Source organism: Hippocampus zosterae, chromosome 13, assembly GCF_025434085.1.
Source record: "Hippocampus zosterae strain Florida chromosome 13, ASM2543408v3, whole genome shotgun sequence".
In the NCBI taxonomy this organism is placed as follows: Eukaryota; Metazoa; Chordata; class Actinopteri; order Syngnathiformes; family Syngnathidae; genus Hippocampus; species Hippocampus zosterae.
Window position 1 is genome coordinate 22,819,913 of NC_067463.1, and position 27,619 is coordinate 22,847,531.

General features: G+C 51.9%; 2 protein-coding genes across 2 annotated transcripts in view; one reads left to right on the forward strand and one right to left on the reverse strand.

The window, feature by feature from the left end:
• Positions 1 to 15,170, forward strand: part of grin2ab (glutamate receptor, ionotropic, N-methyl D-aspartate 2A, b) — a 55,623-nt gene extending 40,453 nt beyond the window's left edge. The window contains exons 9-20 of the mRNA XM_052083996.1: positions 1,752 to 1,866; positions 1,935 to 2,137; positions 4,404 to 4,572; positions 5,486 to 5,639; positions 6,156 to 6,281; positions 6,529 to 6,758; positions 6,936 to 7,096; positions 7,412 to 7,599; positions 8,118 to 8,356; positions 8,523 to 8,709; positions 9,093 to 9,849; positions 11,693 to 15,170. Coding sequence (XP_051939956.1) covers positions 1,752 to 1,866; positions 1,935 to 2,137; positions 4,404 to 4,572; positions 5,486 to 5,639; positions 6,156 to 6,281; positions 6,529 to 6,758; positions 6,936 to 7,096; positions 7,412 to 7,599; positions 8,118 to 8,356; positions 8,523 to 8,709; positions 9,093 to 9,849; positions 11,693 to 12,587 — 3,424 coding nt within the window. The 3' untranslated portion in view covers positions 12,588 to 15,170. The remainder of the gene's footprint in view (positions 1 to 1,751; positions 1,867 to 1,934; positions 2,138 to 4,403; positions 4,573 to 5,485; positions 5,640 to 6,155; positions 6,282 to 6,528; positions 6,759 to 6,935; positions 7,097 to 7,411; positions 7,600 to 8,117; positions 8,357 to 8,522; positions 8,710 to 9,092; positions 9,850 to 11,692) is intronic.
• An 8,542-nt stretch (positions 15,171 to 23,712) lies between these two features.
• Positions 23,713 to 27,493, reverse strand: LOC127613129 (actin-related protein 2/3 complex subunit 1B-B-like). Its single transcript, XM_052084040.1, has 9 exons — positions 27,351 to 27,493; positions 27,123 to 27,227; positions 26,826 to 27,048; positions 26,349 to 26,456; positions 25,976 to 26,209; positions 25,732 to 25,807; positions 24,631 to 24,830; positions 24,164 to 24,254; positions 23,713 to 24,067 (listed from the first exon to the last, which is right to left on the reverse strand). The coding sequence occupies exons 1-9, from the start codon at positions 27,412 to 27,414 to the stop codon at positions 24,029 to 24,031; spliced, it is 1,140 nt and encodes a 379-aa protein (XP_051940000.1). The 5' UTR covers positions 27,415 to 27,493; the 3' UTR covers positions 23,713 to 24,028.
• Positions 27,494 to 27,619: the final 126 nt, after the last annotated feature.

Below are 27,619 nucleotides of genomic sequence, written 5' to 3' on the forward strand. Positions count from 1 at the left end.
AACAAATCCAAACCATAAATCTGAAAGTAAAAAAACTGCCAGTTTTGACTACTCAGCACACCAAACTAGTTTCCTTTGTGTTTGTTCTGATTTTTTTTTCAGCAGCCCGTTTAGGCAGCGCTAGTAACTCCTTTGCAATAGGAACACGGCTGTTTTGCTACGCTGCGTCTCGAAGCTCTGTTAGAAAAGATCGGTTGGCAACCAGCAGCGAATGCAATTGATTCGGGCCCAACCACCATGCTGCCTAAACGGGCTGCTATGTAAATGCCTTTTTTTCCCCCCCGCCTCCATCATCGGAACTCAAAAGGACCAGTGTGAAGTTTGGTGCCCGTTTTGGAATACCCACGACACGTAGCTTAGCCTCGTTTCTTCGGACGACGGCTTTCTTCACCGGCCCGTTTAGGCAGCTGCAGTCGTTCTGAGGTCATGTGGCGTATCTTTCAAAGTCACGTCGCCGATTTATGAGCGGACGGTCGTCCTCGTCCCGCCGCCTCTCCTATTAGCGCATGCTCCCAAATATATCACGTCGCATTTCAATATCTCCGTCGCTGACGGCTGGATCCGAAATGACTCGGTTAACGCTCGCTTCTCTGTCGCCGCCAGCTCATTTCTCTTGCTAACTTATTACGTTGAATTTGCATATTTGTCACAACAACTGAGCGACTATTACATGTTAAGCACGTTTGTGCTCCGCAGCAGCTTTTTTATTTTTTTTTCTCTCTCAAGCGCTGCGTTCCATTTGAAAGTATTTTGTTTATTTTTACATTTAATGGAACCGCCGGAGTGAGCAAAATTCAAAACCCGACGCTCGGCCCAAAAAAAGATGTTCCCTCACACAGGAATAAAATGTCTGAGACCCTTTTGACTTTGACTATTTATGTTTTTTTTGGGGGGGGTGGGGGGGGGGTAAAGTGCTGGCCCAACGGCGCGACACAAATACTTGAATACTAAAGTCGAGCATCGAAACACAGCGGGGGAGACACAGAGGACAAGAGTGCATGATGGCTGAACGGGCTGCTGAGCAACGTCAAAGTCAAAGAAAAAAGGGCGAGTTTGCTGCGGAAACTCGTTTCCAAATGAATCGATAAGTGCCTACAACGCGTACTCCAGCTAGTTTGCATGTCCGTGTTTTTGTTGACGTGTGTGTGTGTGTGTGTGCGTGGCTAGTGAGTAAGACTGAGCGAGGCTGCGACTCCCAGAAATCAATAGCAAGTGTAGTCGGGTTTGGTAGGTGCCCTCTGACTCGTCCCCCTCCCACACACAAACACGGTGGGTGAAGGCAGCATCGATTTGAAGAGATGTCTCCATCCCGCAGGGATTACTACTGACAATTTATTTGAAAGTTAACTCGCGCACACGTACCTTGTTCTCACACATACAGACCCAACTACGGTGGCGCATAAACGGGCCAACCAGGAAATCCAAAACGGGAAAGCCATTCCGAAGAGTGTGCCGCTTGTTTGCAATTTGGGGATTTTGCCACGCAAAACCTTATGCTCCTTGTGTTTGCTTTGGGGACAGCCCGTTTAGGCAGCATAAGTAGCTGCGTAGTTTTAGTGAGTTTTTGGGCCAATTAACTCTGCCCCAACCAGTTTGCGACCTAACGAGCCCGCCGTATGAATCCACGGCAAAGTTCAATTCCATTGCGTTGAATTCAGATTGTTCTCAGCAGCCCGTTTAGGCCGCCCGTCACGTGACACAGCCAAGCGCGTAACAGGATCGGTGCTCCGGTGCCCCCCCCCCCTCCGCAGACACATGATGCACGTGTGGAACGAGGGCAGAGATTTGTCCTTCACGCCCGACGGTTACCAGGCCAACCCCAAGCTGGTGGTCATCGTCTTGAACAGCGACAGAACGTGGGAGAAGGTACGAAGCAGCCCAAATGCCAATTTGGCGGGGGGGGGGGGTTGGCTTGAATACCCGCTTTTCCTCAGATGGGTCGCTGGGAGAACGGCACGCTGTCGCTGATGTTCCCCGTGTGGCCGCGCTACAACTCGCACGGCGACGAGGACGCCGACGAGAACCACCTGTCCATCGTCACGCTGGAGGAGAAGCCCTTCGTCATCGTGGACAACGTGGACATCCTCACGGGGACCTGCATGAGGAATTCCGTGCCCTGTCGCAAACACGTCAAAGAGTAAGTGAAGGCCACCCACGCATTTTCTCTTCATCCGGAAAAAATAAAAATAATAATAATACAGTTGTCTGCGGAAAAATAAACCTTAAAGCGGTGGTGTCAAACATATGGCCCGCGGGCCGGAACCGGCCCCCAAGGGGGATTCGATCAGACCCGCAGGATCATTTAAAAGTGATACATACACTCCAAAACTAAATCGCCAACTTCCTCGGTCTTTTTGGTCACAGCTTTGTCGAGATTTTACTTTGTTGTTGTTGTTGCTGTTTTTTTTGTGGGGCTACATGTGATCGACGCACCTAGCCGGTGTCACGTCTCGAAGTGAAACGTTTCTTTGAGTTTGGCTTGTTTTTGCTTTATGGCGCATTCTTGATGAAATCCTCCCCGCTCGCAAAACTAGCTAAAGCGTTCGGCTACGTTGAGGACCCCCCCAAGAAAGCCATTCATTCGTTTTTGATCATGACATTTCAATGTTGGAAGGGTGCCGCGTAGTTTCTAATGAGATGCAAATGTTTTCGGGGGGGTGGGGGGGGCAATTATCACATTAGTTAGCGATGCAGTTCCGGTCATATGACTGTCAGCTAATTAGCGCCGTCGACGGCAATCTGCTTCCCGCCGGATGATTTTGCCGCTAGCGCGTCGCTGAAGCGCAATGGCGAACAATGAACACACGGTGCATTTATTCATTGTGATTCACGCCCCTTTGTTTTCCCAATATTGCATTTATTAATCACTCTTTTCCTTCTGCGGACAGATTGTTATCATTCATATTGATGTTCCAGATGGGTGCTCGTAGCTTGTGTGCAATCAAGCACGTTGATGTTGTTTCCAAAAAAACAAAACCAAAAAAAAACTGTGACTTGGCTGCTTGTGCTGCATCCACTTTGTAGGCTTGTTTTTGTTTTTTTTGTCACACTCGAATATGCGTGTGACAGGAGATGACTGGGCGACTTTTAAATTGACACCACTTTGGCGTGCAAATTGGGTCAAGGATGCTAACGAGACGTTTGGCTATTTCTTACACCAACTTGTGAATAAATCAAGAGCCGTATCTGCCGGAGACTTTTTCTCACGGGGCACTTTGCAAACTTTCCTCAAGTCCCATTTGGAGTGCCGCCTTGCCTCTTCATCACTTGGGCTCCTTTCTCTCCCGAGCCAGTTTTGGGGGGTGGGAGGGGGGGGGGGGGTTTCCAGCTCCGTGTCCTAGCCAGCTCAGCGCGGAAACCCGAATCCCGTCTTAACACGCGGCCGGCTCCTTATCCCATCCGGTTAAGCCGCTGATGTCGCGCTTTTAGGAAGAAACCCCAGCAGAGCGCGGCGAGACTTCAGCTCCTAAACTTTGCCGCCATTTGTCCGTTGTTTTACAATTTCGCCTCATCCAGCAGCGTAGTATACGGATTTCAAATATTTACGAGCAATAGGAAAAAAATAAATGTCTAACGTGCATACCAAATGTGATTGTCCCCAGAGAAACGGGATCCTGTGGATAAATGTGGTGATTTAAGGACCCCTATAAATATGCTCCAAATCAGCCTAAAATGGTCCTTTAAAATCTGGATGGGAGACTTTTTATTTTCAGGCTGGCGACAACATATGATGGAAATCTTCACCCCCCCCCCCCAAAAAAAAACAAAAAAACACATTGCTAATATCAACTTTTTTCCTTTTTAAGGACCCCTTGACTAGTAAAGGCCAAAACATAGCCGCTCAAGCTAAGCGCGTTGACTTCCCGTGTCTTTACATTTGAGGATTTCACGACGAGACCTTTTTGCGGGTCTCGTCATGACATCCCCACCAAATCTGATTTCCTGAAATGAAACCAACCGCTGTGCTCGGCTACGCAACACCGATTCCGGCCTTGACGCGGGTCTAGCGAGTGTTGTCCCGTGTTTTTTCATTCCCGGCATCACCCCGGATGCCTTTTGCGTCACGCATTACGGCGCCGGGCGGGCGCAACGTCCCGAAAGGTGATGGAGTTATTCACCCGAAAGAAAACCGTCACATCAAATGCATCAAAAGCGCTTCCAACATCCATCGCACCGTGCCTTTGTGGGGACTCAGGTGTCCCCCATGCACACACACACACACACTTTGCGTATACATTATCGCTGCCCAGCTGAGGCTTCGATGTCCTTCTGCCATTATGTACACACACGGTGCCTGGGGGGGGGGGGGTGCACGCGCATCTGTCTACACAACAAGCACAACAAAGCCATGATGTTGGGATTGTGCGCACGTGTGTGTGTGTGTGTGTGTGTGTAATGCGCAGTAACAGCACGTCGGGGGGCTCGTACATCAAGCAGTGCTGCAAGGGCTTCTGCATCGACATCCTCAAGAAGATCGCCCGCAACGTGAAGTTCACCTACGACCTCTACCTGGTCACCAACGGCAAGCACGGCAAGAAGATCAACAACGTGTGGAATGGAATGGTAGGAGAGGTACGGACCCATCGCAGCCGCGCACTTGCGCCCAGACGTAGCAAAGTAGCTCCACAGCTAAGTCGCTCGCTCGGGAAAATTGTCGGCTCGCTTGCCGGAACCACGCAGACTTCCTCTACCCGGCCAATAGGAGAAAAAAAATCATATTTCATCACGTCAAATCGATCCGAATTCACGATGAACGGCCTCCCCTCGGCAGCCATCTTGTTACCTCTGCGTCTCGCGTGGTAACAAGCGCGTCATTTTCCCGCCAAGGATATTTCTCAGTCCAAAAAAAAAACCTACCATAAATCTGTTTTTTCCACCAGTTTTTGTTGCGATAATAATCTTGTATGGCTGAATGATTGAAATTTGGGTTCATAAGAAAAAAAAAACATGATCAATGTATATTGTGTGATTGTCAGATGCAATTGAACCATTTCCGAATTGGAAATTTGGGACTCCTCCCCTTCTGATCAGCTCCAAATGTAAAACGATGACTGGCTGGGCCCGGCTTTTTGAAGCGCATCGCAGTCGTAATTAGTCATCCGCTACTTGAGTCTTAATGCGTACGGAGGCAGTCATTGAGAAAGCAATCAAACAACACACCCCTCAAGGGGGGATGGCGCGGCCCCGCCGTCATGTGTGGCGATACGTTCACGCGGCGGCAAACATGACAGCCGCCATTTCTTCTTCTTGCTCGCAAAATGCCCCCAAACGCTGGCTGACATTCATGCGGATGTTTCACTTGACTCTCCCAGGCAGAGAGAGAGAGAGAGCAAGATGACGACACGGGTAGAGTAGGTCAAAGGTCAGGCAGTTGGCGAAGCTCGGTGTGTAGCTACAGACGGGGCGGTTGTAGAAATTTGTAGGTCGCTATGCTCGTTTATCAATCGGGTGGAGATCAATACGGCTCCCTGTGTGTGTCCACCAGGTGGTGTACAAGAAAGCCGCCATGGCCGTGGGCTCCCTGACCATCAACGAGGAGAGGTCGGAGGTCATCGACTTTTCCGTGCCCTTCGTGGAGACGGGCATCAGCGTCATGGTGTCGCGCAGCAACGGCACCGTCTCGCCGTCGGCCTTCCTCGGTAGCCAACCCGTCGGGGGCGTCCCCACGTGCGACGGCGTCCGTTTAGCATTAGCATCCCGTTAGCATGCTGGAACATGGACAACTCAACCTGCAAAATGCGGCTGTACAAAACGGTAGAAAAGAAGCACGGGGAATATTTATGGGGGCCGAAAGGCATGGGGGGGTGAGGGTGGGGGGGGGGGCGTGTGCAAGAGGGTATCAGTGATGGTTCAGTATCTCTGCCGTTCACCTCAGCGCACAAGCTCTCTGGCTGGCTTGGCTAACGCGAGCAGTCACATACGCACCCGCCCCCCCCCTACCCACACACTTTGTCAGTGTTTGGCTTCAGTGGGGGTTTGATGCCCCTCTTCCTCCACTGGAGTCATCCGAAATATGCAAATTCTTCCAAACCAGCGACTAACTCTTCCTTCCTCATCTGCCCCCCCCCCCCCCCCCCCCCCCGCGGACTCTTTCTTTTCTTCCCTCCTGCTCCTCCTCTCTTGGCTCCTCCTCTCGCCGCCTCTGCTTGGCTCAGAGCCCTTCAGCGCGTCCGTCTGGGTGATGATGTTTGTGATGCTGCTCATCGTCACGGCCATCGCCGTCTTCCTTTTCGAGTTTGTCTCTCCGCTGGGCTTCAACCGCAACTTGGCCCAAGGCAAAGGTACGCGCCAGCCGCGCAGGCGCAGGCGCACGGCGGAGATTTTTATCATTTCTAAAGACGTTCGTGACCATTTTCTTTTCAAATTGCTTTTTCTTTTCGCCCCCAAACAAGCACACGTAATCCACCAAAAACTTTTTTTTTGAGGGGTGGGGGGGTAATACAAAGTCACCAAATGATGACGTTGCCACACCGTTCAGTTCTCTTGGTGAAGAAAAATTTGCCGTGTGTCCCCCCCTGCCCCCCTCAGACCCCCACGGTCCGTCGTTCACCATCGGCAAGGCCGTGTGGCTGCTGTGGGGTCTGGTGTTCAACAACTCGGTGCCGGTGCAGAACCCCAAAGGCACCACCAGCAAGTTCATCGTGTCGGTGTGGGCTTTCTTCGCCGTCATCTTCCTGGCCTCGTACACGGCCAACCTGGCCGCCTTCATGATCCAGGAGGAGTTTGTGGACCAGGTCACCGGACTCTCGGACAAGAAGGTAAGATGGGGGGAGGGTGGGGGGGCATTGAGGTGCTTCTTTTGCTCACCAAATTGGCAAAAACGTTGAGTTCATAAATTGTTGGGGGGGGGCAAACACGCCCACGCACGCGGGTCTTCCCACGCTGGTGCGGAGCCGCTATGACACCCGGCGGTTCCGGTCTTGTCCCGGGTCCAGTTTCAGAGTCCCTACTCGTATTCGCCGCCCTTCCGCTTCGGCACGGTTCCCAACGGCAGCACGGAGCGCAACATCCGCAAGAACTACCCGGACATGCACCAGTACATGACCAAGTACCATCAGACCGGAGTGCAGGACGCCCTGGTCAGCCTCAAGACCGGGTAAGAAAACCGTTGCGTCATCTCGGGTCCAAATGACCCATTTGAAAATTTCTAAACAAATGGAGGAAAAAAGAAATGGAGAGTGAAGATGTCGGCTTTGGACCTTTGAACTGTAGCTGTCCTTGCGAAAAGTTTTTCTGTCGTCCCGGGTCAAATTGACCCATTAAAAAAAATAAATGGAAGTGACGTACCAGAGCTTGTCGTGGGCCCGCTGCAGCTTGAAATGACATGGGATTTGACTTATTGGAATCTCATCGGGGGGTGGGGGCGTGGGGGTGTCTTTGTTGCGTGGTTTCCGACGGCGTCCTTTGGCAGCAAGCTGGACGCGTTCATCTACGACGCGGCGGTGCTCAACTACATGGCGGGCCGAGACGACGGCTGCAAGCTGGTGACCATCGGCAGCGGCTACATCTTCGCCACCACCGGCTACGGCATCGCGCTGCAGAAGGGCTCCTACTGGAAGAGGCTGGTGGACCTGGCCATCCTCGGCATCATCGGCGACGGTGCGCTAGCCTTTTGGGGGGGGCCCTCCTTTTGCCTTTCTCGCTTTGGACCCTCTCCTTTTTTGCCCCCCCCCACCCACCCCCAACCATTTGCCCCCAACTCAATTCCCCGCCGCTTCCCCACGTGACCTCTGTCAGTTCATTTTCACCCGCTACCTTCTTCTCTGGCCCATTCTTGCATTTAACCCCCCCCCCCACCACCACCACCACCACCACCACCACCACCCTCAATTCCGTCTTCCAACCTTCTCCTTTCCATTCATTTTGCCCCTCCCTTTGCTCTCCGCGCCCCTTTCCTTTTTTCCAACTCCTCTCAATTCATTTTTGACACCCCCCCCCCCCCCCTTGGTCTCGGTGCTCTCTTCTATTTCCTCCTTCAGCTCCTTTCCTCGCTTCTCCATTTTGAGCTCCCTCGATTCATGCCTTCTTTTGCCTTTTCAGTTCTTCTCCTCTCCCCTTCGATCGGTCTCCAGATCCTCCGTCAATTTTTTGGTTTTTTTGGGGTGTGGGGGAACCAGGCGAAATGGAGGAGCTGGAGGCACAGTGGCTGACGGGCATCTGCCACAACGAGAAGAACGAGGTCATGTCCAGCCAGCTGGACGTGGACAACATGGCGGGCGTCTTCTACATGCTGGCCACGGCCATGGGCCTGTCCGTCCTCACCTTCGTCTCCGAGCATCTCTTCTACTGGCGTCTGCGCTACTGCTTCACCGGCGTCTGCTCGGGACGCCCCGGCCTGCTCTTCACCATCAGCAGGGTGCGTGTGTGTAAGACAGCGTGGGGGTTACGTGTCCGGAGGAGGAACATGTCTTTGCACTTAAAGATGTCGTGCGCTGACATCATCGCCTCAATTCAACCCGGAGAGAGTCCCGAAAAGTCTGTCTTGGTGTCAATTTTTTTCTTTTTCCTCCTGGTCCTTCAAGGGCATCTGGAGCTGCATCCACGGCGTTCACATCGACATGAAGAAGAAGGCGCCCGAGCTGGACTTCAGCCCCCAGGCCAACATGCTGCACCTGCTCAAGTCGGCCAAGTCCATCGCCATGTCGTCGTCGCCCAAACGCAACACGGTGCTGCTGCAGCCCAGCATCCTCGACGTCATGACGGGAAAAGGTCTCCCGCCTCCTCCCCCCCCCCTTACCGCCCGCAGCAGCGTTTTCCGGTCTGCCTTGGGGTTTCAAATACCCGGATGAGGGTTTCAAAGTATTGCTTCAAGTATACGTTTGGCTTTCAAGCCGTGGTTCAGATTTCAGACTCGGGGTTTCAAACACTGGGTTGGGCTTTCCGTGTTGGGATTTCAAGACAAGCTTGTGGTCTTAGACGAGGGTTGGGGTGTCAAATTGGAGAGCGGGTTCGTTTTCCCGACCGAGGTTAAGCTTTCTTCAAAAAAAAGTTTAAGCCTTTGAACCCGGCTTAGGGGCTGAAGGCGGGCTCGACTGCAAAACATGTCGGAGGGGGCGTGGGCGCGCACTCACCAACCTCTCGTCGTCTCCTAGGTAACTCGCTGCACAGCCTCACTCCGAAGGGTCCCGGTCTCTATAGCAACGCCGGCGGGCCGCAGGCCTTCCTCTCTCTGGCCGGGCGCCACAAGAACCTCCTGAACAACGCGGCGCCTTTCCCGGCCCCGCAGAAGCCGCCGACGCTCAAGGCCGGCCTCGGCGACAAGCCGCAGCTCTCGGTCGGCGACGACAACGGCAAGGCCCGGCCCGGGCCCGCGGGACCGCCGTCCAAGCCCCGAGCCCTTTGGAAAAAAAGCGTGGAGACCCTCAAGACTCAGCCCGGCGGGGTGGCGCCGGGCGGCGGCGGCAACCCCGGCTCCACCGCGGGCGTCCCCCCGGCGATGAAGAGCCAGCGCTATCTGCCCCAAGAGCCGGCGCCGCCCCCGCCCCACTCGGACATCTCGGAGTGCTCCAGCCGCCCCGCGTCCCACAAAGACTCTGACTCCGTGCCGACCAGGGGCGGCTTCAAATCCATGACCCAGCTGAGGAAGCGGGGCGGCGGCCCCAAGATCTACTCGGTGGACTCGGACCAGGCCAGCCTGCAGTCGGCGCCTCCCTACCGGCGCGACAGCCAGGGAGGCGGCGACGAGCAGCCGTACCCGCCCGACCTGTTCCCGCCCGACGGAACCTACCCGCACAAGGGGGACGCGCCCATCATGCAGCTGAGCGCCTCCTTGCTGCACCACAGCCACAGCGCCGAGGCCGACCTGCACTCCATGAAGGACAAGAAGTACAGCACCTACGCGCACAGCAGGTGCCAATCACTCAATGGCAAAAACATTCACTGGGGGCTGGGGGGACACGCAGGTTCAGTTTTTGACATTTGCCTCATGGCAACGGTGGTCGCGCGCCCGGGTGGAAAGCGTGACGAAAACATTGCCAACGTACGTAGCTTCCTCTCTGTCACGTTTGCGAGGTGGTGGCGGACCCCAGAAAGCAGGCGCGTGGGAGGACAAATTGGATGAAAACCAGATCCAAAACAAACAAAGTCCAAAGGATCAAGCTCAAAAGCAATAGGAACAGAAACACGAGCTAAATACGACAGAACAAGAAAACATGACAGCAGCAAAGAAACAAACAGTGAGCGGTCGGGCGGGAGTCCTTAAAGTCCTTAGAAATCCGGCCCGTTGGTCGCCGAAGGTTGGCACACAATTAACATACTGCTTTTTAAAGAAAGAAATCCAATGAATACGATGTCAAATTTGGATCCGGCCCTCCATAATATTTGCTGGTCGCTCCAATCTCTTTCGGTCCCGGGCTGAGATGCTGCCTGACCAGCAGACAATGCCATAACGGATGGCCGAGGCCGCCGCCGAGTTATAGAAAGTCTTAAGGAGCGACCCCTGAACCCCAAAAGACCTGTTTCCTGAGTAGGAAGAGTCGGCTCTGTCCTTTCCTAATCAGGGAGTCCGTGTTTGTAGACCAGTCCAGTTTGTTGTTCAGAAGAACGCCTAGGTACTTGTAGGAGGTCACCCTCTCGATGTCCATACCCTGGATGTTCATCGGTGCTGGTGAGGACTGTTTCCTGCAGAAATCCACCACCAACTCCTTAGTTTTCCTAGGGTTGATCTGGAGGAGATTCTGCTGGCACCAGTCCACAAAGTCCTTTGTCAGTCCCCCATACTCCCGATCGTCCCCTTCTGTAATGAGGCCAACAATCGCAGAGTCATCGGAGAACTTCTGATTGTTTGGATTGTCTGGCAGTTTGGAGTGGCGTGTCTGAAGTCTGAGGTGTAGAGGATGAACAGGAATGGAGCCGGAACAGTCCCCTGCGGCACTCCGGTGCTGCAGAGAAGCCTGTCCGACTCGTAGCTCTGCAACCTCACGTACTGCGGCCGATTTGTGAGGTAGTCTATGATCCATGCTGTGAGATGGTGGTCCACTCCGGCGTTCTGCAGTTTGCCTCCCAGTAAGTTGGGCTAGATGGTGTTGAAGGCACTGGAGAAATCAAAGAACATGATTCTCACAGTGCTCCCAGCCTTCTCCAAGTGTGACAGCACTGAGTGGAGGAGGTAGATAATGGCGTCTTCCACGCCGATGCCAGACTGATAGGCAAACTGCAGCGGGTCCAGTGCCGGGCTCACCAGCGGTCGAAGGTGGGCGAGGACGAGTCTCTCCGGCGTCTTCATCAGGTGAGACCTTAGGGCGGGGGGTCTTGGGCACTGGGACCAGGCATGAAGTTTTCCACAGCTGTGGATCTCTGCCCAGCTTCAGGCTCAGGTTGAACATGTGCTGGACAATGTCACACAGCTGGTCAGAGCAGGTCCTGAGGAGCAGGGAACTGATCTTGTCCGGACCTGCTGCCTTCCTCACATTCATCTTCCTCAGTTGGTTCCTCACCTGCTTGGTTGTGACGGACAGGCAGGAACCAGGTGACAGACTGGGTTGATGAGAGCTGGTGGAAAGATATATATGGCCCACAACGAGCGATATAATGACCAACAGGTGTGCAGCTGCAGGGGGTAGGGGGTAGCCCAACAGTGCCACCTGGTGGTCCCGAACCGAAACATGACACTCTGGTAACTTGTGACGACGCGCCCGACGAGGCGTCGCTTTGCCTCGCTCACACTTGCCGATTGTGTTTCCTGTCCCGCCAGCGCCAAGGACAAGTCGAGCGGATCCTCGGAGGTTCCCGGTTCGGCGGCGGGCTCTCAGGGCGGGCGTCCGGGCCACTGCCGGTCCTGCCTGAGCAAGCTGAGCGGCTACTCGGGTCTGTACACGGTGCGGCCCCCGCAGGCCCGCTGCGACGCCTGCGCCCACCTGGGCAACCTGTACGACATCAGCGAGGACCACCTGAACTACTGGCGGCCGAGCGACATGTTTGCCCACTTCCTGCCCCAAAGCCAGCTGGGCGCGGCGGGCGAGGGCGAGGACCTGGTCAGCCACTTTGAGCCGGCCGGGCCCCGCTCGCCGTCGGCCCTGACCCCCGGCTCCTCGCCGGCGGCGCGGCATTTGCAGCTGAGTCGCCAGCACTCGTACGAGAAGGCGCTTCCGGACGCCGTCTCCCCGCTGCGGGGCCTGAGCCTCCCCGACCGGGAGCGGGAGATGGAGACGGCCTCGGACGAGGGCGCCTACGCCAACGTGCTGACCATGCGCTCCGACCGCCCCTTCAGCGGCCGCGGCCCGCCTTCGCCGTCGCCCTCCAGCCACCGCAGCTCGGACGCCCCCCTGCCCCAGCCCCGCCGCTCCAAGAGCCTCTTCCCCGACCGACCCTCGCACAACCCCTTCCTGCAGTCGGCCGCCCGCCTCGGCGCCCAGACCGCCGTGCGGCCGCTCTACAAGCGGCGCCTGCCGCTCTCGCTGGCCCCGGCCGATCACCACCTGGACCCGCAGGCCTTCTACCCCCAACCGGAGCCCCCCGCGGTGGCCTACATGGCGCCGCCCGCCGCCGCCCAGCCCGTGAGCTACGTGACGGCGCCGCGAGCTTCCAGCGCCGGCGGCAACCGGCCCCGCCTCTACCGACGCATGCCCAGCATCGAGTCTGATGTGTGAGACCGGCCGCCTCCCGTCGCTCACTCCGAGGGGCGAACCCCCCCCCCCCCGCCCCTCCCTTTTTTTCTCGTATCAGCACGCATGGGGCCGCCGCGCAGGGATCAAACTTACAAATGGACTGGACGGTGGGTGGCCGCTCCGTGTTCCCGAGAGAGACTGTTTGAGAATGTTGATGTCAGCCAATTGAACATTCCAAACAAAGTCAATCGTTTGGGTGGTGGTGGGGGTCAAGGGGGGGCGGGGGGTTGCTTTCAGGTTAAGGTGTGCTCCATAAGGTAAAGAGATGGACGTACACACACACACACACACACACACAAAGCTCTCTCTCTCTCTCTCTCTCTTTCTCTCTCTCTCTCTCGCTATATAGCATTTAGCATCCTAGCTTCCTTCCTGTCTTCGCTCGGAGCCTTCAGGTCACACACTTGCATGCTTCCTTAAATGAACGGCGCTGCGCGACGCTCACACACGCGCGCGTTCGCGAGCGCGTGTGTTGATGCGGTGAGCTAGCCTAGCCGTTGTGCACTTTGTACATTTTCTAACTCGCCACCAAACACGAACCAAAAAACAAAAAAAAAAGAACACAAACCCTTTTTGATACTCGCACAATTCGCCGGATTCGATGTTTGCTCTCTTTGCTTTCTTTTTCCTTTTGGAGCCGCGGCGGCAAGTGTGAGCTCACAAGTTCCTTCCGTGCGGCTTCCTTCTTGGACATGCTAGCGAGTGTGCGCGGGCCCGCTCGAGCGACGGGTGAGCCGTGCTTTCTCAAGTTTTTTTTCGCCCCCCCCCCCCCACCCCACATCTTTCTTTCCACACAAGTCGCAGAGGAAGGTCCCGGACGATGAAGGCACACAGAAGCCACATGGATTCAGGAACAAAAATTCAACACTGTGTCGACACGTGGGTGGTTCACACACACACACACACATACACACACACAAGCTGTGTCCCAATCGAGGATGAAATAAGTGTACGCGGTCGACTGAGGTCGTGTTAAAAAATAAAAAAAAGGCGAATAAAGAAAAAAAGCCTTCACTTTCAAATGTGTTTTTCGGAGGCTACATTTGATGTCAGCATCCTTCTTCAACTGCAGCCTGTGAAGGAAGTATTTGAAGGAGCCCGGGGGATGGTGTGATGTCACCTACCTCCAAATTTGTCCGTCAGAGGTTGTGCAGCCATCTTGCGTGTGGCGTTATGGTGTCATGGGCCGTTCAAAGGTGGCAAGCGTGATGTTTCGAAGGCGTAGGTGGTGTGCGGCGTTACCACGCCGTTGGCCTTCAAGGGCAGCCTTCTTCCACTCAGGCTCAGTGTGATTGGACTTAAATGTGGCGTACGAAGCATGTATTTGAAGGAGGGCGTGATTTGGGACGACATCATATGTGTCCTTCGCAGGCTTTGCTGAAATTTGGAAGAGCCTTCCATTGGGCCTTCCTCCAATGAGCATGTCGACGTGGCACCATGACGATGCCTTTAAACGCACCTGCGATTCGGGGCAACCTTTTGGGTGCTGCGATGACACACGCCGCGTTTGACCCGGGGCAACCTTCACTGGTCACCGCTGCGTTAAAATGCCTTCAAGTGCAGCCTTCTTTTAATTAGGACAACCTACGGATGCCATCGTCTGCCTTCGAATGAGTCCTCAATTGGGACGCAGCCACAGGACCGGAACTTGCAGACACAACGCAAACTGAGGTTGAATGATTTTGAATGAGGGAACTATTTGCCCCCCCCCCCCCGGTCCAAACCCTCATCCGCCCACACGCACATGCCCCCCCCCTCCCCCAACAGCCTCGTGTGAGTAATATGCACAATATCAGGTTGCAATATGATTGATGTACAGGCGTTTTGTTGTTGTCGTTTTTTTGCTTTGGTTTGGTCGGATGGGGACGGCGTCCAACCACAACTTGCTCTTCTGATGATGATAAACTGGCATGTTTTCCATTCTCGTCCGAGCGTTTTCTTTTTTTTTTTTTCCTTTCTTTCTTTCCTCTCTTTTGGATTCCTGCTGTGATGTCAGCGGTCGCCGGGCACCCGGGAATCAATGAGGAGTGAGCGGCTCCGAAAGCCCGGCCGGCCGCCCACCCGCTTCGCTTCTCTTTCACGACCACTCTGCGCTGTTTCACCTCCTTTTGCACCACGCCGGCGTTTATATAAGACAATGGATGAATTTGCTGTGTGCGTGCGTGCGTGCGTGCGTGTATGCGCTTACTTTCCTGTTCTCTTCTTTCCTTTATCCCACTGGTAACATTTGACCCCACTCATGTAACACAACACATGCACTACATTGTGTGTGTGTGTGTGTGTGTGTGCGTTGTACCATCACTGGAGATTTGTACACATTTTTTTTCTCCCAACTTGCATGACTGTGCTTGTGTTTTTGGTGGTTTCTTTTTTTTTTTTTTTCTTACCAGAACACACACTCACACACATTCCGTGCTTGTGTGTGTGCGTGTGTGTGTGCGTGCGCTGTTGTTCTCACCTGTGTATAAGTTCAGGGGTTTCTAAGCTACTGGTTGTGTTGTACATAAGGCTTGTCACACGGTACTTCTGTACAATGTGTAAATAAGTAAAGGTGACATTTTTCTACGCGTGCGTCTCTTTGCTCGCTTGTCGGGTCCACGGCGGCGGCCGGCACGACGCTGGTCTTCACATTGTTTGCTTTGGGATTCCCCGGAAAAGAAACGTGACCTGGGAACCCATCTTGCTGGCAACGATGCCAGGAGACAAATCCAAGTGCTTAACTAAGAAAGCGTCACATTGGGAAACAATTTGGAAAAGCGTGTCAAGAAAGAAACTCGGAAGCGTGTGAGGTGACAATCGAGGAGCTGAACAAAAAGTGAAGACTTGGAAAAAAAACAAGAAGCATCCCGTGGAGCCGTGCCGGAAAGCAATTTGGGCCTTGAATGAGGAAAATCACCTGGAAACCATTTGAGAGGACGGGCGAGGCAATTTGACACACTGGTGGCCAAACTACGGCCCGGGGGCTGTTTGCGGCCCTCCATCCATTTTGCAGTGGCCCGAGACATGCCCGATTTAGTTGAAAAAAAGAGCTGAAGGTGTCACCGTAGAACGTTTCTCTATATTTAAAGACAGAAACAAGCCCTATAATTAGTAGTATTTGTGATTAAAACACACCGAGTGGATCAAGAGCATTGCGTTTGCTCCACTTTTTGAATGAAGATGTCACATCCTCACGTAACGCTTTGAAAAGTGGTCCGTTCCCTACACTTTTGGGTTCAAAATGCGCAGATGGGATCCGGCTGTCGTTCAGTGCCGAGCCAGATCTACCTTGTGAGATCGAGGGCTGTTGGCCACCCCAAAATAATCCTCAAGGCCCCAAACAGAAAGCTGATGAACAATCCGAATCTCGAATCGCTTTCTGGACTGACTTGAAGTGGACGATTTTCCACTTTTGCAGCCCTCAAATGAAAAAGTTTGCACAGCCCTAGTCTAGAAGCTGAAAAGGAAACCAAAATCAATGCAACAAACCATCACGTGAGGAGCAAATGATGTCAAGAAAGCTCGGCGAGGTCAAATCCACCGGCGGAACAAAAGAAAGCATCTGAAGAAACAGACATGGAACCGTTTGAGGAGACGGTCGCCGAGCTCAAGAAGGAAACGCACAAGGAAGTCAACCCCCCAGCAGGGAGCAAAATTTGAAGAAGACAAAATCCAGCCAAATGCAGCCTGGCTGATGATGAGAGACACTTTTAGGAAACCTTGAAAGAAAGAAAGTTGAGCAGACATCTTGGGAGCCTCACGAGGGAGCACGGATGGAAAAATCTCTCAACCAACACTTGGAAAAACAAGTACACACACACACACAATGTCGGTGTGTGCTTGTGTGTTCTGCTAGAAAAAAAACACACACATTTATTTGGGGTGTTTTTCTGCCTCCGGAGATGGACACTCTAATTTGGGCTGAAGTGGGACACGCACACACACACACACAAACTTAAAAAATAACCACAGCAAGTATTAAGCAGGGCGGAATTTCTCTGCACTCAACAACCCGTGTGTGTGTGTGTGAGAGTGTGCGCGTGCATGGGCGTGTCAACTTTTGCTTTTATCGCCATCTCATTTTGTCACGATCCCATCCGCGGATTTACTTGTGTGTCGAACACGCGTATGTACTTTTGTCAAGTGTGTGTGTGTGTGTGTGTGTGTGTGTCTCAAACATTTGCATGGAGGATGCACGTCCACGTATGCGCGTCCGCGTGCGTGAGTTAGAGGAGGTGAACAGCGTGCCGGCGTGCTCCATCTGCTGCAGTTGCACACACACACACACACACACACACACACCGAGAGACGCTAAAGATTGAGGATTGTTGACTTCCTGCGTGAAGAGGAGGAGGATGACGGCCGGCGAGGACGACTTTGGACTTTGACAGAGCAGCTGCGGGCTGTCGGCTCTTCTCGACGTTGCAAACACGCTCATTAAGAAGCAGCCGGCCTACACGCTTCGCACGGGCGCGTGCGTGCGTGCGTGCGTGCGCGTTACCGCGGTGGCCCAGCGTGTCGGCCCACACGCTAAACAAAGCCATGAAAATTTATAAGCGCCCGCCGACGCCTACACACTAAAAATATGGTAGGCGCGCACACACACACACACACGCGCACACATGAAGACCAGAGAAGAAGAGGAGGAGGAGGACGAGTAACATGAAGAAGAAAGAAGACGAATAAAAGTTAAACTCGGAACAGATCTATTCTCGGCCTCCAGCGTTTGGCGTGCGCGCGCGCCGTTTGAGAGTGCACGCGTATCCATATGTATGTGTGTGTGTGGGTGTCAAATTTGGATCCGCCGTTTGACGGCGTATCTCCGGAGGTTGGAACTCAATTGATCCGCACTCGCCGGACACTTGATTAGCCTAATCAAGAGTCGACTTTGATGAAGGCGTTGCGATTGGCACGTTTGTGTAGCGAGACGTTTCGGATCGCTCTTATCCGCTCGCCGTCTTTGCTTCTCCTCGCCCCGCCCACTCCCCGCCGCTCAGAAAATGACGAATTGCTCCCGTTTGACTCGCCGCGGCGGATAGAACAGCAGGTGAGGAAAATCTCGATGAAAAATGAGCCGCCTGCATCTAAACAAACACACACACACTTAAAAAAGAAATAAACGGCAGCGGTGCACCTCTTTGATTTGACAAACCGTCCCACCAAAATGGCCGACTCGCTGTGTCTTAAACACCGTCGTTGTTTGCGTTCTTTGTGTCAATTCTGTCATGATCGACACAAGTTTGTGTCAATCGGACAAAGTGGTGCCCGACTTTTTTTCAGGTGATTTGGTTTTCGTATTGGCGCTAAAATGTGCCAAAGTCCATTGAAAAAAAAACAAAAACAAAAGAAACTGGCAACCAAAATGGCCGACAGGTGTGCCGACATGACCGACAGGCCCGATCACATCTCATGTCATCTGGATGTACATCTGCTGATATATTCCTATTTTTACAAAAGGAGCTTATTTACTTTTTTACTTTGACAAACTGGTGCTGGATACAAATAGAGTATTTTACTCATTTTACTTTACTTATTCTCCAATTGGCTTTAAAAAAAAAGGGCCAAAATCCCTGAGAAGCTGAACCTTCTGACAAAAGTCGTTAAAAGTCTAGCTTTTTTGTGTGTAAAAAAAAAATTATATATATATATATATATATATATATATATATATATATATATATATATATATATATATATATATATATATATATGTCATATATATATGATCTGGCCGGAAGCTGGATGCAGCCAAAATGTGTGCGTTGCGTTCGTCGGTGACTTTGCGTGTCTTTGTCGTCAACAGAAACTCTCGATTTTATGTTGAGCGACGCGGCGACTCGATTTTGTTTTGCGTAGATTGCGGAAATCCTCGCTCGGGGCTTTTCGCTGACTCGGTCGTGTATTTGTATGGAGGGGGAAAAAAAAAACATCCGTTAAGGCGACGTCTTCTCAGCCTTTTAATCACGGCTAGTGTTGTGCTGGCATCACCGAACCGCGGCGTAAATCTCCTCGGGAGCTTTTGGGCCGTGATGGACGGATTGAAAAAGCAAGCCGCCTCGACGTTCAACTTTGGAGACCATTTGAAAGTGTCTTTGATTCTTCGTGCAACAGCTCCACCGAAGCTCGTTGAAGATTCGAGGCCGTCGTGTACGTTCGCTTCGTGAAAGACACTTTTTACCAGACGTGAAATTGTCTTTGATGTTGGGCAAAACGTGTGTGAGATTTGTCCAAGACCCCTAAATTGTTGCGTCGCTTTCGTTTAAGATGACCTTGTGTCTTTGATGATGAGCGAAAACTGGCAGACTCTGCTCACTGAGGTCTTTGATGACACGCTACGCGGAGATTCGTGTCGCCGAGCGGGCCTCTTTTTTTCGGGGTCGTCACCCCGTAGGTATAATAGTTGACACGCTTGTTATTGGCACGCGGCGATCACGCCGACGCCGTTTGGCATAACACGGCGACGGGTCGTGAAGTGCGTCGGGAGCTTCTGCTCGGCGCTGTTAAGAGGGGGAAAAAAAAAAAAAAAAGATGTAAAAAGGCCGTCCGGCCTCGTCGGGAATCCATTTGTGCGCTCTCCCGAGACTTCCCGGCAGACAAAACTGCTCATCGGAGGCGACAAGTCGGCCGAGTGACGCCTGACTGCCTCGCGCGCCTCATCAACTATTCAAGCGAAAGACGCCTTACAAGCGCCCGTTCCGAAGAGAAGCGTGTTGTGTGCGCGGCTAACGCTAGTAGCGCGACTGTGCAATGCTTTGCGGCTCGGCGGAGGCGACTGGATGCAACTATAAGATGCAACTATAAGATGTTGGCCGAAATCCGTAATTGCCTCTTAACGCTTACAAAATAAAAAGAATTCATAACATTCGTTGAGCCATGAATTGTCTTTGAGCGTCACAAAAAGATGTCATTAAGTTGCCTTTGCTGTTTATGGAAATATTTTAGGCTCACTGACTGTTGTGGCTCCTGTCGAGCCACGGCACATTTGTTTTCTCTTCCTAAAGTTACAGAGCGGCTTTTATTTTGTTATTGTGAAGGCCGATGGTGACGGCGTTCCAAGTTGGCATTTGGTTTCCCGGAATGACGCCGGTGTCGATGCCGCGACTCCAAAACGGATGAATCCAAGATGCGACGAGACCCTCGACGCGCACGCGATCGATGCCCCACAAAAACACGTCAGCGAGTCTTCCCGCAAAAGTCAAATAACAGCGATTGAGAAAGTCGCTCCTGAGAATTCCGTTGGAAAATATTCCAGGAGGTTGGGAATGATGCCGCCTGACAATGAGACACGACAACTTCGACAAGGTACTGCACTTTTTCCTTGCATTATTTATCCGCCTTCCGCAAATAGTCGCGCGGATCTGCTAAAATGGTCAAAAATAAGCATCCATTTTTTTCATGCTCGAGGCAATTCGCATTAGCGAAGGACATGCGGTGCGGTGGGAAAAAAAACAAAAACATTGGAAATCGACGTTTGTGCTAATGTTAGCGTAGCCTGTGTGAAAACCTACAGCGTACAGTAATCTCCCCCTCATCCAAAAACTCACAAATCCACTGGTTCCTTTTTTTGTGGGGGCGGCAAGGGGAAAGCAATTTTTTCTTGCTGAAACACTCTAAATGGCCACAAGTACAATCAACGCCGACCGATATTGTTTTTTCGACCACGATAACCGTTTTTCGCTTCCGTCGGATTACCCAATGGGAAACCACGGTAACTAATTTTGGGTTCCGTAAACGTTCAATTAACTTTATGGTCAAGTATGAAACATCTGGTTTGTATTGCAGCAAACAGAATCAAAATTAATTTCATTGTATTTGAGTGCTGAAAGGGTTCTTTTTGGCAGAACCTCTGACTGTTCAATCAACGACATTTTCACAAGTGATGTGTCGGCCGCGAACGAGCCGGTACAAAGAGGACAAAGAGCCTGCTCTTTGAAGTGAACGATGAGCCGTTTTTAGCCGAAAAAAACCACCATGTATGGAAAGGCATTTTTAGCCCCCCAAAAAACAACCATGTATAGTAAGGCGTTTTTCGCCCCCCCCCCAAAAAAAAACCATGTATAGTAAGGCGTTTTTAGCCCAAAGAAACGACCATGTATAGTAAGGCGTTTTTGGCCGAAAAAACCCGACCATGTATAGTAAGGCATTTTTAGCCCCAAAAAACGACCATGTATAGTAAGGCGTTTTTCGCCCCAAAAAAAAACAACCATGTATAGTAAGGCATTTTTGGCCGAAAAAAAAATACCATGTATAGTGAGGCGTTTTTAGCCGAAAAAAACAACCATGTATAGTAGGGCGTTTTTAGCCGAAAAAAAACAACCATGTATAGTAGGGCGTTTTTGGCCGGAAAAAAAACGACCATGTATAGTAAGGCGTTTTTTTAGCCGAAAAAAAAACGACCATGTATAGTAGGCGTTTTTGGCCGAAAAAAACGACCATGTATAGTAAGGCGTTTTTAGCACAAAAAAACAACCATGTACACAAGTGATGTGTCAGCCGCGAACGAGCCGGTACAAAGAGGACAAAGAGCCTGCTCTTTGAAGTGAACAATGAGCCGTTTTTAGCCGAAAAAAACCACCATGTATGGAAAGGCATTTTTAGCCCCCCAAAAAACAACCATGTATAGTAAGGCGTTTTTTTTTTCGGCCAAAAATGCCTTACTATACATGGTCGTTTTTTGGGGCGAAAAACGCCTTACTATACATGGTCGGGTTTTTTTTCGGCCAAAAATGCCTTACTATACATGGTCGTTTTTTTTCCGGCTGAAAACGCCTTACTATACACTATACATGGTCTTTTTTTTTTGGCCAAAATTGCCTTACTATACATGGTCGTTTTTTCGGTCAAAAACGCCTTACTATACATTTACATTTTTGCCACAATACATCTGCGGCCCGCAGCAGCTCAGCATCTTATCCTCGGGCTGGTGACGGAAGAGGCGAAAAGAGAGGGGGTGGATGGGGGGGGGCAGGAAGAGTAGGGCTGCAGCGGCGGGGGACTCTCAGTCTCCTACCTCATCCATCCGTTCATTCATTCACGAAGCCCGGAGACACCTTTGGGAACGTGACCTACTGCTCTGCTGCCCTCCCGTGGACACCGCGAGAAAGACAACTTGCATCTGCTCGCTCACATGAACATCAACACACGCGAGCACGCACACGGACACATGCGTCACCTCCTCCTCCCTGCTTCCATCTCCTCCTCCTCCTCCGGCTTGGATAAATATGGCCAGGAGATATATAACGTGTTTCCATGGTGACGCGCTGATTTATTTATCTATTTATTTGGTGGCGACAGACGCACACCCTCACACACATGCGGGCAAACAAACAAACAGACAGACGGACACAGGCGCAAGAAGCTTCAACATGAGCAGCCAAACGACTCGAGGCCATGACTGATGTCTCTGGGAAGTGCTTCACCTTTCTTCCCCTGGGACTCATTCTCATGTTGATGGCTGAGGGCTAATGTGCTAGCTAGCGCCTGTGTGTGAGCGTGTGTGTAAACGGACTGCTGCTTTAGTGTAAAGTATTGTCCACCATTGCGTCATTGGTCTCCAAGTACCACATGACTTTCCTCCTGCTTGCACACCAGACGGAGACACCTATATGTGTGTGTGTGGCAGATGGTGGTCTTGATGGGGATCTCTGGAACATTTAGACACTTGTTGCCGCGGCGTCGTTTTCTCCGGAGGTGTGAAGCAGCTTGCGGCCGTCCATCAGCAGACCTCCGCCAAGGCCGAGCAGGCTTAAAAGTGTTTCCGTTGAGTTGTGCGTGTCGTTTCATTTCAGCACTCTAAGTGGCTAACTAACTGGCTAGCTAGCTAGCTCCATTGTTGTTTAGGGATAATAATGCTAACTGCCAAACCAGCTTACCTGTTGTGATAATACAAAACTCTTAACTACATAACTACCGGTAACTAATTCTGTCACTCACTGAGCCGGCGGGGGGAGGTCGGGGGCGTATTAATGCTGACTAATCAAACTGAAGTGTTGATTTTGTTCTACTACCGCCAAATAGCAAACTAACTGCAGCCTTGTTTTTCTGCAATTCTGCTGACAAACGAACAAACGGACTGACTACCAACGTGACTCTATTTCTAAGACTGTCAAATTAACTGGGTTGGTTTTTTGTTTTTTTTGGGTAGAATCCTGCCGACGACCTCGTCAGACATCAAGCTAACTCCATCATTGCATTTGCTCTCCCTGATCAAACGTCAGTGGAAAACCGCGGCTCTCGTTTTGCTGTTTTCTGCTCGTCAGAGCTAACACAAAGGCAGATAAACTCTCCCTGGATGCTGTTTGCCACTTGACCTCCTCCAGGTGTGCATGGCGGGGGGAGGGGGGACTCTGAGGGTTTCACCCCCCCTAATGGAGGTCAAGTGCTCTCCAACCCGGCAGCCTCTTTTCTGCCGCACAGCAGACAGACAAGGCGGCACTCTTTTCGAGCTGTCTTGAACACAAGGGGGGCTTTCTCTTTTTGTTCACGGCAGCGCTCGGGTCAAAGCAAAGCGGCTGTCACATCACTCACACGCACTACGTGTATTTTCTAGAATACAGCCGAGCTCGCTAACTCACTGGTATTTTTTTTTTCTGCGGTTCGGTCAAACAAAAAGGAACAGCCAGCTGACTAATGAACGCTTTCACTCAACTTTATACTTGGACTAAGACTGTTGTTGGCCTTATGTTAACCGGCTAACTACTCACCAAGTAATTCATTCACTGAACTGCAGTTGGGAGGTTTTCACCGAAGGCCTCGGCATGCACGTAAATCCGTCCAATTAAGCAGCAGATGTAGTTTCCCTCAAATTGCAATCGTTTATCAGCATTATCATCTGCTCGGCGCACCCTGTGGGGTTTCATTACTATCCTTAAAAAGTTGGGATATTTTTATCCCCCCTACCGTCGGCCAAATTGCCTTTTGCCCTTTAATAAGCACGCCGCGCCGTGAAATCTCCATCTGAAATATGATAATAAGGACAAGAGAGACATAAAAATGGGAGACGCTTCTAATACAGTACTTGCTCAAGCGGAAATCGGTCGCCCTCTTGTGGCGAGCACGGAGACAGCAAACTTCACCAAACTATAATTGGGATATAGTAGGGAATCAGGAGAACAGAGGCCGCAGAGAATGGAATGCAATATGTACCATTTATTAAATGCATATTATGACCAGCATAAGCGTCGAAATAGGAGGACTCGCAGCCTCACCTCGTGGATATCATCATTATTGTCATCTATAAAATACTGCTGCAAGCGTTAGCCCAGGTCTTGCATCATCGGGACCGTTAGCGGACGCCCGGGTTAGCGCGCGGAGCTAACACAGAAGACGCACCCGTCCGAGTGTTTGACATGAGCATAAAAACATTTGAAAAAAGAATAATAGTAAGACCGCCTTCAAAATATGGCGCAGAAGCTTTACGTAATAAGCCTTCTTCATGAGTCACTTCACACAATCTTCAGGTTCCTCATAGATGACTCCAGAGTCTGAACACAAACAGAAAACAGAAAGCATTTCGCACCCGTTAGTGTGGGAGAGAGGGGGGTGGGGGGGGGCAGAGAGTGAGATTGTGTGTGTGAGACCTTGACATCCCAGATGCACATGCCTCCATCCATGCCAGTGGTGCAGAACTTGGTGCACTGGTTGCGCCCCCCTTGCAGCACCGAGATATGACTGAAACAGCACAAGACCAAATGAGAGGGCCTGGTAAATAGTTCTCGGGACTGTTTCCACACCATTCCCGCCCCCGTTAAAAAAACACATTTTCATGACCGGGACTTCTGGACCGTTTCCAGATTACCCCCTCCCACCGCCAAGGACCAACAGGTGCAGCCTTGCAAATTGGAAACTTAAGACGGTTCCAGGGAGTTTTTCCACCTCCTGTTTGCGCACGGTTAGCATTTCCCCATAGAAATAAGAGTTTCAAGGTTCCGACCATCGCCACCAGTCTCCTTGATGGAACACCAACTGGTCGACCGAAAAACCATTTTGTCATTTTTGGTGTCGTTTGGTCACCCTGAAAAAAAATGGCCACATTCCCGGCACGCACCTGATGCTGTTCTTGTGCAGCGTGCTCAGGTCCTTGTCGGTGCTCTGGGTCTCCGAGGCACGGCGGTCCAAGTTCTGGAAGCGCTCCCTGGCGCTGATCCCCTTCTGGGCCGCCTGCTTGGGGACGTCCAGTTTGCCCCCAAACACCAGGCCTCCTTTAGCGGCGTCCAGCACGAAGAGCATGGGGCAACAGTCGTGGCCCTGAAGGGGGTGGGGGACACAAGACGGGCACGTTGAGTCCGTGCCGCTAGCTGCTATTTAACCTGAGCGCTGGCGTCATGTAACACAAACTTCCACAAGTCACTCTTGAAACGCCGGAAGGAGATGACGCAACCGATATTTGACCGCAAACGGTGATGATTGCAAAATGGCGGTCTTGTCTTTTTTTTTTTTGTCTTGCGCGTCAAGTTTTTTTCTCCACAGCTTCCCCTCCAAATATGTCAAATCCTGCAGTCATAAGAAGAGCTGATTAAGCTTGCACTTGTTCCCGATTTGTTGTTACTGTTTATTGTTTATGTTCAATTGCTCCATGTACCGCATGCGATTAATTAATTACAAGTCCTTTTTTTTTCTTTAATCGCGTTAATCAGTGTTGAGTACTTGTATTGCTCAGAAAATTGTTCTTACTGTTTTTGAAATGTTAACCCAAGTACTTTCTAATGTCCCATTTAGAGATTTACAAAAACAAACAAAAAGGTGCTCTTCCCCTTCGTGGTCGAAACTAAAGGTTGCAGCTAGGGCTTTGACTACTCTCAAATACAGCAGAAAGTAAACGGCTAGGACTGCATCTGTCCAAGTCTGCTGAAAAACAATCAACTACTTTATAATGCCACTTTTTCTCAATAATTTAAAACGAAAATCAGCATGTATTCTTTATCCCCTACAAAGAACAATCGATTGTTGCGACTTGCTCCAGAGGAGTTGCGACCGTCTCTGTGTGTTGTATCGCTCTGCTCGTTCAATTCTGCCCAAGGCGTGCACACCACGCCTAAAAGTGTGTGTGTGTGTGTGTGTGTGTGTGTGTGTGTGTGTGTGTGTGTGTGTGTGTGTGTGTGTGTGTGTGTGTGTGCGACGTCAACACAAAGGTTCGAGGAGTACTTACAGCGGCGACTAAACTGCTCTCGGTGATGAAGGTAACGCACAGAAGAGGAAGCGTGTCGGACCTCAGACTGCTCACGCTGTGGAATTTGCCATAAAAAGTTAGACACACACACACACACACGTAAAATGCACATTTAAAACAGGGATTATTATTCATGATGATGTTTTATTGCTTCGCGTGAAACGCCAGCACCTTCTTTGCCGAGAAATAAGGTGAACCGCCCATGTACATCTTAAAATCTTACGTGCTGGTCTTGCCGCCCTCGGCGACCGACACGGCAGAGTCGTGCGAGGTCCAAGCCAGGCGGTTGCCCGAGTGGGAGAAGCAGACGCCGTGCACCCAGCCGCCGGCCGCCGCGCCGGGAACCTGGCCCGCGGACCCCCCGGACTCGAAGAGCATCTCTCCGAAGGGCATCTTGCTGCCCCAGGGGGTGGGGCTCGGCTTCTCCTCCACCTCTTTGATGTAGGCCGAGAACACCCTGACGGCAGCGGATTCACAGTGCACAGTTCAAAATGGCCGCCTCGAAAACGAAACTCCCCAAATAATGGTCGAGCCACGGCCCCCCGCTTTTCTGGAGTCGTTCCGCGACGCGGACTTGGCGAGTGAGCGTCGCTCACCTGCACTTGAAGTCGCAGGAGCCGGCGGCCAGCAGCACGTTGTTGGGGTGCCAGTCCAGACTGAGGATGGTGGAGCGGATGGGCTTCTTGATGTGCTTGCACACCCACCTGCAAGGGGCCACCACACCATGGCACCGTGTCACGAGACATCCACAGACGCACCGTATTCCCGCGGGCGCCGCTATTGAGCCGCGCGCTGCGTGACGTCGGCGCCGCCTCCACCATATTGGATGTGGCAGCTCTGCCCCGAACTGATGCCAAGTAAGTGCATTCGGCCATCGATTTGCTCAACAGACCCATGCCACTTTTAATTGGATGATCAAAAATGGGCGGAGTTTAGCATCAGACGGGAGGCTCGAGCGAGTACACAAGCTTTGAGGCTGGCACAATTAGGAAGTCTTGGGACTTGAGATTTGTCCCACCCTGGGGAAATGTCATGGAGCGAAAGCGGCGCGGCCAATGTCTGAGCTGGCCTACCAGTCGTTCTCCTGCTCAAAGTAGCAGACGGAGATGAGTCGCGAGCCGCTTCCCACGGCAAATTTGTTCTCCCGCGGCGACCACTTGACGCAGCGCGCCGCCCGGTTGATGCGCAGGATGACCAGGGTGGGCTTCCAGGCGCCCTCCTTCAGGGTCCACACGTAGGCGTTGCGGTCGGCGCCGCACGTCACGATGCGGTTGCTGTCGGGCGCCCAGTCCACGCCTGGCGGAGGGAAGGGGGGGGGGGGCGCAGCGGTCACCGCGAGCCGCCCGCCCGGCGAGTGGCCGCATCCTCACCTGTCACTTGACCGTTGTGCTCCTTGAGCTCGTGGATCCTGGTCCACTTGGCCCCGTCCTTCTTGTAGATGTGGACCTCGTGGTTGTTGGGGCAGATGGCCACTTCTGCAAGGGCGGACACAGCACATGTCCCAAGACATGAAAACGGCACCAGGATGAACCGTGTGGTGCCTTTGCATAATTCATGTCGTATGATGAACACAAATGTCAGAGGACACGGAAACTCACGGGTGCCATCTTTGTTCCAGGCGTGGCAGCTAATTGGTTCCAACAGGAAGCTGTGGAAGGCCATGGCCAATCAGGAAAAAAAAACACACTGGATGCCAAGCAGGAATCTGGTTGGGAAACACAAACACACACGCAAATGAAGAGAAAATGCCATTTCATTCTGGTGGGATTCAGCGACCTCCTTCATAAAAACCAAGACTTCATGCTGAGAATATTCCACCCGCCCAAAAAAATACAACTTTGCTCTCAGAATATTCGAGGTTTGCTGC

Bases quoted from the DNA above. Each gene is read 5' to 3' on its own strand.
- LOC127613129 (XM_052084040.1), bottom strand. From the start codon at position 27,414: ATGGCCTTCCACAGCTTCCTGTTGGAACCAATTAGCTGCCACGCCTGG. The intron at 27,228-27,350 runs GTGAGTTTCCGT...CCGCCCTTGCAG, and splicing joins CTGGAACAAAGATGGCACCC to AAGTGGCCATCTGCCCCAAC. The intron at 24,068-24,163 runs GTCTCACACACA...GTTTGTGTTCAG, and splicing joins TGTGCATCTGGGATGTCAAG to ACTCTGGAGTCATCTATGAG.